The sequence below is a fragment of the Temnothorax americanus genome, unplaced genomic scaffold (genome assembly GCF_048541705.1).
Source record: "Temnothorax americanus isolate GAGA-0224 unplaced genomic scaffold, ASM4854170v1 Scaffold63, whole genome shotgun sequence".
Taxonomy (NCBI): Eukaryota; Metazoa; Arthropoda; class Insecta; order Hymenoptera; family Formicidae; genus Temnothorax; species Temnothorax americanus.
Window position 1 is genome coordinate 505,797 of NW_027509778.1, and position 12,566 is coordinate 518,362.

The following is a 12,566-nucleotide window of genomic DNA, read 5'->3' on the forward strand; positions in this document are numbered from 1 at the left end:
GCATCGATGTTTGAAAAGCTTACAAAAAAGATTCTCTCTAGATGACAACTATCGACGTCTGTATCACCAATTCATGACAGAATATCGAGATCTCAATCACATGAAGAAGGCTTCACCCGCTTCCAGTCAGCACACGCAATATTATTTGCCACATCACGGAATGCTTAAACCAGACAGCGCAACCACGAACGTACGTGTGGTATCCAATGGCTCAAGCGCATCTACATCTGGCCGCTCCCTTAATGATATCATGCACACGGGAGCCAAGTTGCATTTAGACGTCACCGATGTTTTGCTCTGGATCCGACAATTTCGGCATTTAGTTGCCACTGACATCACCAAAGAGTATAGGCAGATCAACGTGCATGAAGATGACTAAAATTTACAACGGACTCGCTGGATAGATGAACAACTCAATGAAGTGCCATATCACCTAATAACGGTCGATATGTTGATGACAATTCTGGAGGTGACAACACCTTTCAGCAAGTAGTAGAATTCAACACTGCTCAACGGACTTGTGCATGGCGGGCGGCTTCCCATTAGCAAGGTGGCACGCGACTTATCAAGACGTACTCACTGCGGTTCAAGCAGAAAAGGACCAGGACTCACAAACTACATTGACGATTGCGTAACCAAAAGACTCGGATTACGATGGCTTCCTCAAGAAGATTCATTCACATTCTCAACAAGGATCTCGTTGCATACCGATCATCTCACCAAACGCCTCGTTTTATCTGAAGTGGCTCAGATATTCGATCCACTAGGCTTTGCATCACCAGTTGTGATCAAGGCGAAGATGCTCTTGCAGGAGCTTTGGCTACATGAAGCTCCAATGGGATAAACCACTGCCATCCCAGCTCTCATTACGGTGGCTTATTATCAAAAAAGAACTCAAGCTTGCAAGCTCTCAATACCTCGGTGGTACAATCAAGGTAGCACCTCTCAAACCACATAGGGCCCCTCGTCAGTGGAATTTCACGGCTTTTCTGATGCTTCTCAACTGGCAATGGCTGCAGTCGTATTTATCACCGTCCACGGCTCTAATGGCGCCACGATTTCATTAGTGTGCTCCAAAACCAAGGTAGCACCGCTCAAGCAGCTCACCATCCCGAGACTTGAACTCACCGCAGCACTGCTGCTCTCAAGGCTCATGCAAACGTTCAAGCCACCTTGAAGTTGAACGTCACAGCAACTCACCTGTGGACGGACTCTGTTGTGACACTCACGTGGATCAAATCTCATGCATCGCGCTGGAAAGATTTCGTGAGAAATAGAGTGTCTCAAATTCAAGAGCTCACATCGAACGCACATTGGAACTACGTACCTGGTACGTCCAACCCAGCCGACTGCGCATCACGAGGATTAAATACTGCTCAACTCCAAAGCCACTCATTATGGTGGACGGGACCACCGTGGATACTCACCCCTGAAGCTTGGCCATCTCAATCCGCGCTTTCGGACGAGTTGAGCGCGCATGAGGCTCGTCCTGGCATTGCGTTACATGCGGCCGCATCTCAACCGGACTATCACTGATGGGACCTGATATATAGGTACTCAACTCTCAACAAGTTATTGAAAATAACAGCTCTTTGTTTCAGATTTATATCGCTTCTGGGAAAGCGCCGACGCAAGCCACTGGACTTACACTCAGCTTTGGAGGAGGCCAGATTGTTCTGGATTAAGGCTACACAAGCGGCATACTTCACGCACGAGATCAAGATGCTTACGGCCAACTCGAGACTACCAACTGCTCACGCATTCAGTCGATTGATTGCGTGTATAGACGCTCAAGGGATCATCCGAGTTGGCGACCGCCTCAACCAATCAGCACTAGCTCAAGACAACAAGCATCAGGCGATTTTGCCTCGCCAATCGCGGTTCTCAACCTTGATCATTGCACACGCCCATCTGCGTACCATGCATGGAGGAACACAGCTGACATTGGCTCATGTCAGGCAAAAACACTGGATCATCGGCGGACGGGCTCCGGTGAAGTCTCATATTTTGCGGTGTGTCGTGTGTGCTCGGCAGAGGGGGATCCGTGCTCATCAACTGATGGGCCAACCTCTCTCTCGGGTTACGCCGTCACGTCCGTTTACTCATACAGGAGTTGACTCTGCCGGACCGCTCACCATCAAAACATGGAAAGGACGAGGTGCGAAAACATACAAGGAATGAATCTGTGTGTTCATCTGCTTTTCCATCTCCGCAATTCACCTCGAAGTAGTCAGTGACTACTCATCAGAAGGATTTATAGCAGCCTTCCGAAGATTCTCCGCCAGAAGGGGAATTGCTCAGACCATGTATTCGAACTGCGGAACAACATTCATTGGAGCAGACGCCGCGCTCAAGAAAATGTTTATCCAGAGTTCCCAAGAACATCAACGAATCGCTCAAATTCTACAACGTGATTGCACTAGATGGGAGTTCAACCCACCAGGCGCTCCACACATGGGGGGCAAGTGGGAGGCGGTGGTGAAATCGGTGAAGTTTCATCTGAGACGGACTATCGGGGAAACTCTACTCACGACGGAAGAACTCACAACGTTGCTTACGCAAATCGAGGCCATTCTCAACTCACGGCCTTTAGAACCGTTGAGTGACGACCCTGAAGACGTGTCTGCGCTCACACCAGGTCATTTGCTCATTGGAGGTCCAATCACTACCATACCCGAGCCATCTCTGATTGACCTAGCAACCTCACGACTATCTCGATGGCAGCTCATCCAGCAGCGTGTTCAACATTTTTGGGCACAATGGTCGGCTCATTATCTGCAACGCCAGCAGGCGATATCCAAGTGGCATCATCCTAACAACAACATCAAGGTGAGGTCCATTGTGCTGCTCACCGACGAACGCTCTCCACCGTGCAAATGGCCACTCGCCAGAGTAACAGCTTTGCACCCCGGCAAGGATGGACTCACCAGGGTGGTTACCCTCAAGACGGCCACCACGACACTCTCTCGGCCAAGTGCCAAGCTTGCGATTCTACCCATCGCAACCGAATGAAGGATCAAGAGTAAGGAATCATCAACAAGGTTGCTGATGGCGGGCGGAATGTTCGAGATTCCGTTAACGTTGCGCCGTCCGATCAGATGGCAGCATCGATCGGGTAACGACGCTCGATCACCGCGGCAGCTCGCGCCCGCACGGGCGCGCTCATCGCCATCGTCTTCCTCGCAATTGTGCAAATGGCCGCGCAGTGATCAGACGCACGATGTGTGCTCTGTGCATCTTGATTGTGACTATACACATTGAAGTGCCCACTGCAGTGATTACAGCTGCCGAGATACTGCATTAACATGTAAAGCGACCGCTCATCCAGCTCTACTCGGGTACATCAACACGACGACTCAGGCTCACATGTGCGCGAGTGCCGACCGCCACGTGTCCCAAAGCTCACGGGCTACTCATCACGAGGGGGGCAATTAATATAACTGCCTCGCCGCCTCGCCCACTCACGAACGATACACAAAGACTTCTTATGCTTAGTGAACTCCGAAAGACTGCCCACCACTCTCAGGTCAGACTGTATATATCTCTTCTCATATTAAAGACGGCTCAGACTGTGGTCTGAGTTACATAAAAAATAAAGTGAATAATTAGTGAACACCTTCCACGCGCGTCCTTCTCATCTCGCTCCCATCGTCGGGATTAACCAAATTTTAAAGAATTATGTATGAAATAGTGGTAGAAAAGACTGAAGAATATAATAGAATTAAAAAAATGCCAATATAATAAAAAAATATGCAAATGTGAAACTTGCACATTTTGCTTCTTATGTATGTACGGATTCCACGAATTTTTAAACAGTTATAGCTCAAGAACTAATCAACCAAATATTAAAGAATGATATATGAAATAGGGGTAGAAAAAAAAGACCTAAAAATATAATAAAATTAGAAAAATTGCGCCAAATCTGTTATTTTTATTGGAGTGAATTTTTATATTAATTTAATAGAAGGTATCTATATGTACTTTAAAATACTGTAGGGGAGACTGGAAGAAGTCGTGACTATTTCTTCGATGCCGATTTTTAACAACAAAACAAATAATTTTAGTAAAATGTGGTATACCGTTGTAAAGAGTGAACCATTGGCTACAAAATTTATAAGGACATTTTTGGTCTAAGTCGCTTTGTTCAACTAGTATAGAGTGAAAACGACAAAGATGCAAAAATTGAAATGTCAAAATTGCCGGGGCGGAATTGTCACTCCATTCTCGAACTAAATTTTAAATAAAAATTCATAATTCCGATCATAACAAATGATAGGATACATGTACATTTTATTAATTATTTTTTAATAGAAAAATGGAAACATTATATAATTAAAAAACATGATGGCAGAAAATAATTACAAGAAAAAGCGCACTCACTTTATGTGCCCTACGCTCGCGTTGGGCTCTACGCTGACGTTTCTCGTCAGCTCTATCACAGATTATTCTGTCATCTCTGAGCACACGCAGCACATATTATGCCTGTATCACACTAGCGATTGACGACTGTGTCTGCGTTTGCGTTTGCGTTAGCGTTTGCGTTTGCGTTTGCGTTTGCGTTTGCGTTTGCGTTTGCGCTTGCGATTAGCTATTTGTCTCAAAATGATTGCAAGCGACGGACGACTGATCGTGTATACATGTTGTTATACTTGGGATGACCGGGGTAACTCATTAACAACACTATACGTAATTGAATACTCGTTTTTTATTCGCACGTTTACTGCTCGCTGTCTCGTGTGGTAATGCCACCTCCGTTATTTTAGCAACGCCATCTCACGTTTACTAGCTCACATACATTTTTGGGCTTATACATATGTAACATCCTCCCTTTTCTCGGAATAAACGCTTACCTTACAATCTATATTACAGTTGTGCCTTAACGTATCAGCCTTTGGTAATAAGTAATACAATTGCAAGTTGCTTGAAACCTACTCCATTATATAATCCTTTAAGTGATTCGGTAACTTTCTGTCTCGTACAGGCCTACTTTGCGTTACACTAAGATCAGCACTTGGTTCTGATTTCGTTGCAACAACAGAATCATCCCTCGAATCCGATTCGGTTTTCACTTTAACATTTTGCTCCGATATTATTTCAACATCGTCGTCGAATTTGCTAGGCCCTGCACGATTAAACTTCTTGACATGCGCTACATTTCGTTTAAACATTTTTCCATCCGCATTTTTAATCGTTACATTATCACCGGCTCTATCAACTACCTCGTACTTAACGCTTTCATACTCCGGACTTAATTTATCTCGCTTTATCGCTTTTAATAGAACAGTATCACCTAATTTCAACTCACTTTCTTTCGCATTGTTTCGCAAATCATATCGCTCTTTACTTTTAAGCTTTTTCCACGCATCCCTATCTCTAATAGCTTCATCTAGATTATTTCTGATCTTTCGCAATTCTGGCATTTTAGTTTTTATCTTTCGACCGAACATTAGTTCCGCTGGCGAAACCCCTGTCGATGCTTGTGGAGATGAACGATACATAAGTAGATAGTCTAATATCTCTTGTTTCCAGTCCTTTCGTTCGAGCTGTGCAATCTTTATGCGTTTAAGAAGACTACGATTTTGTCTTTCGACTTCCCCATTCGCTTGGGGCCAGTACGGCGCTACATGAATAAGTTTAATACCGCACCTAGACGTGTATTCTTTCATTTCTTCGCTCACTAATTGTTTCCCGTTATCAGATATTAACCTATTCGGATAACCATATCTCGCAAATATATGTTTCAATCTATTAATAATTGCTGCCGACGTAATTGATTGCATTATCTCTATTTCGTAAAACTTACTGTAATAGTCAATAATCACGAATATGAAATGTCCGGAAGGCAAAGGCCCAAGGAGATCCATCGCTAAACACTCCCACGAACTATCCGGTAGCGCGTTTGGTTTTAACGGTGAGATATTAGCTGTCTTTTGCACTATTTGGCAGCTCTCGCACGTTTTTACAAAATTTTCCGCGTCTTTATCGATTCCTGTCTACCAGACTTTACTCCTTAGCCTATCCTTCATTGCAACAATACCAGGATGTCCCTCATGCGCTATTGATAATACTCGCTTCTTTAGCTTTTCAGGTACGACAATTCTCGTTCCCCGTAACACAACATTATTGTACACACAAAGTTCGTTTTTAATTGCTTTTATCCGCGTACTGGATAACGAATCCCAGTTTCCTGTCGCAATCGCTTGCCTAACTTCCCCTGGTAACCATCTCCGATAGAAAACGATAAAAAATATTCTTATCGTTTTTAATACGGTTAGTGAATCGTTTATTTACGGTACTCTATCAGAAACTCACGTTACAAAATACTTGGGATCCTATCGTAAATGTCTTATCAGCTATACATCAGTTTCTATCGTTTTTAATATGGTTAGTGAATCGTTTATTTACGGTATTCTATCAGAAACTCACGTTACAAAATACTTGGAATCTTATCGTAAATGTCTTCTCAGCTGCACATCAGTTTCTATCGTTTTTAATATGGTTAGTGAATTGTTTATTTACGGTACTCTATCAGAAACTCACGTTACAAAATACTTGGAATCCTATCGTAAATATCTTATCAGCTATATGTCAGTTTCTATTGTTTTTAATATAATTAGTGAATTATTTATTTACGGTATTTTATCAGAAACTCACATTGCAAAATACTTGGGATTCTATCGGAAATTTCTTATTACCTTTATATCGGTCTCAATCAGTTTTTAACATAATTGAAATTTCGTTTATTCACGATACTCTATAAAAAATTCTCGATACAATACACATGGGCTTGCATCCTAAATTTCTTATTAGTGGTGCGGTTTCTATAATTTTTAATGGTATTAAAGTAGCTATAATTGTCTTTTTAATATGGTTAATAGTGAACCGTTTATTTACGATGCCCTGTCAGAAAAAAATTGGAAAAATTTGAAATTTCTCAGCTATATATCAGTCAGAACATCTTTAGATGTTTGCTACTCTGCATGCCACCGGATTATAACCGTGTAAAAGAAAAATAAACCGTATCAGAGATCTTTCTATGATAAAGAAAGAACTGCATTTTTTTTTTTTTTTTTTTTTTTTTTTTTTTTAAATAATTAAGCTTCCACCTTTGCGACAACAGCACCAGGAAGCCAAGGGCCAAAATTTTCACGGTTATTAGAGAAATAAAAACAACATTTACATTAGAAACGTCTTATTTAAAATTGCACTAAAATACAAATAAAATATTTTATTATTTTAATCTTAATAACAAATCACACATAAAAATACTTCGACGAACTTTGTTTTCGAAGATGATAAGTTGTATGTCGGAAAATCCTGATAAGAAACGATAGATGTGTCGGTTCGGTTAAGTCGTATAAATATCGACGAGATGTCTATCGTTTTAACCTTATAAAAACATATGCAAAGTAGAAGGTTTTCAAACGATTCAATTTATATCATTAATATACGATAGAAAACGAACCGATTTGCTGCCGTACAGAAGATGATAAGTTGTATGTCGGAAAATCCTGATAAGAAACGATAGATGTGTCGGTTCGGTTAAGTCGTATAAATATCGACGAGATGTCTATCGTTTTAACTTTATACAAACATATGCAAAGTAGGTTTTCAAACGATTCAATTTATATCATTAATATATACGATAGAAAACGAACCGATTTGCTGCCATAAAAAAGATGATAAGTTGTATGTCAGAAAATCCTGATAAGAAACGATAGATGTATCGGTTCGGTTAAGTCATATAAATATCGATAAGATGTCTATCATTTTATTCTTATATATCCGTATTAATGCATACGGTAAAATTATTACCATAAATAACGATACATATTATATCGTGTATATACGATTGATTCAGATGGGCAATAATTGTACATATAGAAAACGATTCATAACTATAAAATTTGTATAGTTATTTTCTTATTCGGACCTAAAACGATAGAAACCGATTCGATTCGATTAATGTTTTATCTGTCTTCTAAATATGCAACGATAGAACCGATAAGATACGATTAAAAACGATACAGATATAGCCGTTTTTAATCGTTTTCTATCGGATATGGTTACCAGGGTCACCTAACCACGAATCTTCGCGCGATTCTACTTCCACTTCTTCGATAGACATTACTCTCGGCACACTCTCTTTTGCGACCCACGCGATAAACAATTCATCCTCACACTTACTTTTCTCCCCTTCGTTATTACCTATTTTTAATAAACGAGATAACGGATCTGCAATATTATATACTCTTTCGTATATCACGCACTTTGTATTTAAACATTTGAAGTCTTAGCACCCACCTCTCTATGCGGCTGCATGGCTTTGATCTTGGTGCAAATATACATTCTAAGGCTTTATGGTCTGTGACCAATTCAAACTTAATACCAAAAAGCCAATATTTAAATCTCTCACACGCATAGACAAGTGCTAAAGCTTCCTTTTCCGTTTGTGAATATCTTCTCTCATAATCGGTTAGACTTCGACTCGCAAAGCTTATAATTCGCCATTGTCGATCTTGTTCCTGTGCTAAAACACAACCTATGCCTACCGGGCTAGCGTCTGCAACTACTCTAGTTCTCGCATCTGGATTATAAATACCTAGCGTTTCTGAATCCACCAGTTTATCTTTCAGCATCTGAAATGCGATTTTCTGTGGTTTACCCCACACAAATGGTTCGCTCTTTCGCGTAAGCCTTCTTAAAGGTTCGCTAATTGTCGCCATATTTGAAATAAACGCTGCGCAAAAATTGACCAGCCCCAGAAAACTTCTGACTTCTGGCGTTTCGGGTTCTCTGAAGTTCTGTACTGCTTCGACTTTTGATCGCATTAATCGATAACCTGACCCATTTACTATGAACCCCAAAAATTCAATCTCCTTAACCGCGAAAACGCATTTATTTTTATTAAGTGTCAAACCCTTCTCTAAGAGTCTGTCAAGTACTTTCTGAAGTTTCCGATTATGATCTTCTAAACTCTCTCCATAAACCACAATATCGTCTGCGCTATTTATTACACCCTCAAGATCTCGTAAAATCTCTTCCAATGTCTCTTGAAAAATTTCCGGCGCACAGGTTAAACCGAAAACTAACCTCTTAGATCTAAATAGACCACAATCCGTACTAAACGTAGTAATACTTCGCGTATCTTCATCAAGCTCAATTTGATTAAACGCTCCCCGAATATCTAATTTTGAAAAATAGTTCGCCCCTCTTACTCTATCAAGTAGTTTTACAAATACAGGTAACGGGCTTCGTTGACGAGTTATTGCCTCATTTACTTCACATAAATCTAAACAAAGACGTATTTCCCCCGATCTTTTAACTATCGGTACTATTGGAGATACCCAGGGCGTCGGCCCTTTTACTCTTTCGATAATATCATCACGTAACAGTTTCTCTATTTCTTGTTTAACTAAATCACGCATTTTATAAGGCAATCTTCTTCGCGGCTGAACAACTGATTTCACCGAACTATTTATCGGAATTTTAAGCTGAAAATCTTTCAATTTCCCTATACCCTCGAAAAGTTTATTATCTAGCTTAACGTCACATTTAATGTTCTCCATCTGATTGATTTGTAAGTGTACTCCGACATCTAAAATACTTAACTCTTTTGCCGTTTGAATACCTAAGAGCGGTTGTTCTTCACCTCGGAATACTTTAAAAATTGCCCGTGCGATTTTATTACCGATCTTTATCTCACAATCAAATTCACAGAAAATCTCTAATCGTTTTTTTTTTCGTATGGAAATGCAGTCTTATTAACTTTACGCGATACACATTTTATTCCTTTTGACTTTAATGACTCCCATGTGTTTTCGTCTATAATATTACATCGAGATCCCGAATCAACCAAAAGATCGATTTCTATTCCTCCTACACTCGCAGATATTACCTCTCCGTGTCCTAATACACATATCTTATCCTTTAAGGCAAACGCATATTTGTCGTCGTCTCTGTCAGCGGCGTCGCCATCTAGCTGCTTCACCGTAGTTGACTTTCTTCCCTCCTTGTTGGCGCTGGTGTTCGTCTTGGCTTTCTTCTTGTCTCGCTTGTCCGAACCGTCTCCATGTTTGTCTGCTCGATCTCGATATGTTCTGCACATCGCTGCGAAGTGACCCTTTTTACAGCACTTCGTACACTCCTTGTTTCTAGCCGGACACTTCTCGTCTGATTGTGCATGTCCTCGATAACCACATCTGTAGCACTTCATACCATTGAAACCGAAACTGTCTGATTTTCCTCGTACGTTCTCCCTCTTTGTCGTAATTCGTGCCACTACGTTATTTCCTATAGCCTTTGTCTGAGCCGATGCCGTCTCGAATGCCTGTGCAATTTCCATCGCCTCTTTTAACTCGATGTCACCCTTTTCTAATATACGCTTCCTCACTTCCATTGAACGACCTTTCTCAATAATTTGATCGCAAAATTCTGTGTCCATAGAAGCGAATTTGCAATACTTTGCTTGCTGACGCAAACGTGTTACAAATTGACCGACCGTTTCGTCTTTTTTCTGCGCCATATTTCTAAAAAGGTGTCGCTCGTACGTCGTGTTCAATTTCGGCCTGAAATAGTCCGTTAGCACTTTCTTCGTCTTGTCGTACGGATCCTCATTTCCTATTACTACGTCGTAGTCTGGAATAGCGTAGAATATGTCTTGTAGATCCATCCCGCCGTAATGTAAGAGCATGGCTTTCTTCCTTTGCGTCTCGGTTATATTTTTACTTAGCAGAAAAAGCTCGAAGCCTCTGAGCCATCTCTCCCATCTCGGATATATGCCGTGTTGGTCCTCGTTCGGATTAAACGCTGCAATACAATAATATATAATATATTATACTTGGGATGACCGGGGTAACTCATTAACAACACTATACGTAATTGAATACTCGTTCTTTATTCGCACGTTTACTGCTCGCTGTCTCGTGTGTTTGCCACCTCCGTTACTGTAGCAACGCCATCTCACGCTTACTAGCTCACATACATTTTTGGGCTTATACATATGTAACACATGTGAATTAAAAAATTGAAAATTGTGGGGAAAAAATACATTTTTATACTTGCAAACACAACTATATTAAGTTTACTGATTATATGAAAGATGGATCGGTACAGAAAGAAGAGAGAGAATTTGCGCTATTTTGATGTTTCTAATTTTGAGGCATGAAAAAGAAAGACAAGCATTTCGTAAGAAAAGAATATGGGTTAAACCATGGGTAGCTAGAAGGACACAAAAAGGTTGTTTCCGTAATCTCTTTTTGGAGTTAAAACTAGAACTAGAAGATCCAGAGAAGTATCGCAGGTAAGTATAAAATCTTTTTTTCTGTGATTATATATAGGTTATAATATAATCAACAGAATGTGATTTAACTATAAATCGTTAATTAATCGCTTTCAATAATACTAAATTTTTCTGTCAGATGAATTAAAAGACAGGATACACACCTTCGGCAAAGTATCTCACCTGCAGAAAGGCTTGCTGTGACATTACGTCATTTAGCAACAGGTTGTAGAACAAGTCTGTTTCAAGCAAGTTACATATTTTACCTATTTTCCATTATGAAACAATTCTGTTGTCTGTTGTACAGGCGAAAGTCAAGAATCATTATCTTATCATTTTCGTCTTGGGCAAAGCACTGTATCAGGAATTATAAAGGATACTTGTCGTGCCCTCATTTCTGTTTTGCAAGAAAAACATCTTAAATTTTCCGACAGTGAATTAGCTTGGAAAGTAATTGCTCATGATTATATGCAAAGATGGAATTTTCCGAATTGCTTGGGTGCTATGGATGGTAAACACTGTCTGATAGATCCTCCACTTCAGTCTGGTTCTTCATATTTTAATTACAAGGAAACATTCAGTATGGTGCTTTTGGGGCTTGTGGATGCTCAACTCAGATTTATATTTGTTGATGTGAATACAAATGGGCGAGTATCTGACAAAGGAATATGGAATAAATGTACCCTAAAACATCATTTGCAGAAAAATGACATTAATATACCTCCACCAAGCCCTCTACCAGGTACCGAGCAGGATTTTCCTTATGTGATTATAGGAGATGAAGGTTTTGCTCTATCTACAAATGTGCTTATTCCTTATCCTAAAGAACAATGTACAGGCAAAAAGGAGAGGAGAATTTATAACTACAGGTAACTACAAGTAAAAGTAAAGAAATAGGTGTTTTTTTTATAAATCAGTATTAATTAAATTCTACATTTAATAATTGCAGATTGTCTAGAGCAAGACGATGTTCGGAAAACGCATTTGGCGTTATGGTCAGCAGATTTAATATACTCAGATCTTCTATGAAATATGACCCAGATGATGCTCGTGATATTGTACTGGCCATCTGTTGTCTTCATAACATGTTGAGATCTCACAGTGTAGGCCGTATAATGTATACTCCACCAGGATACATTGATATGGAAAATGAAATGACAGGTCAGTTCCAATATGGAGATTGGCGAAGAGCACAAGGACAAGGTTTAATACAGTTGCAACATCAAGGAAGGCAACCGCCATGCTTCTGCTGCTTTGCAAATGCGAGAGACTTTATTTGAATATT

General features: G+C 40.2%; 1 protein-coding gene across 1 annotated transcript; it reads left to right on the top strand.

Annotated features, from left to right (window-relative positions):
* LOC143905553 (uncharacterized) lies at nucleotides 1–3,441 on the top strand. Its single transcript, XM_077421039.1, has one exon. The coding sequence runs from the start codon at nucleotides 2,305–2,307 to the stop codon at nucleotides 3,010–3,012; it is 708 nt and encodes a 235-aa protein (XP_077277165.1). The 5' UTR covers nucleotides 1–2,304; the 3' UTR covers nucleotides 3,013–3,441.
* Nucleotides 3,442–12,566: the final 9,125 nt, after the last annotated feature.

What these genes read in the sequence shown, in the direction of transcription:
- LOC143905553 (XM_077421039.1), top strand. Translation starts at nt 2,305, where the DNA reads ATGTATTCGAACTGCGGAACAACATTCATTGGAGCAGACGCCGCGCTC.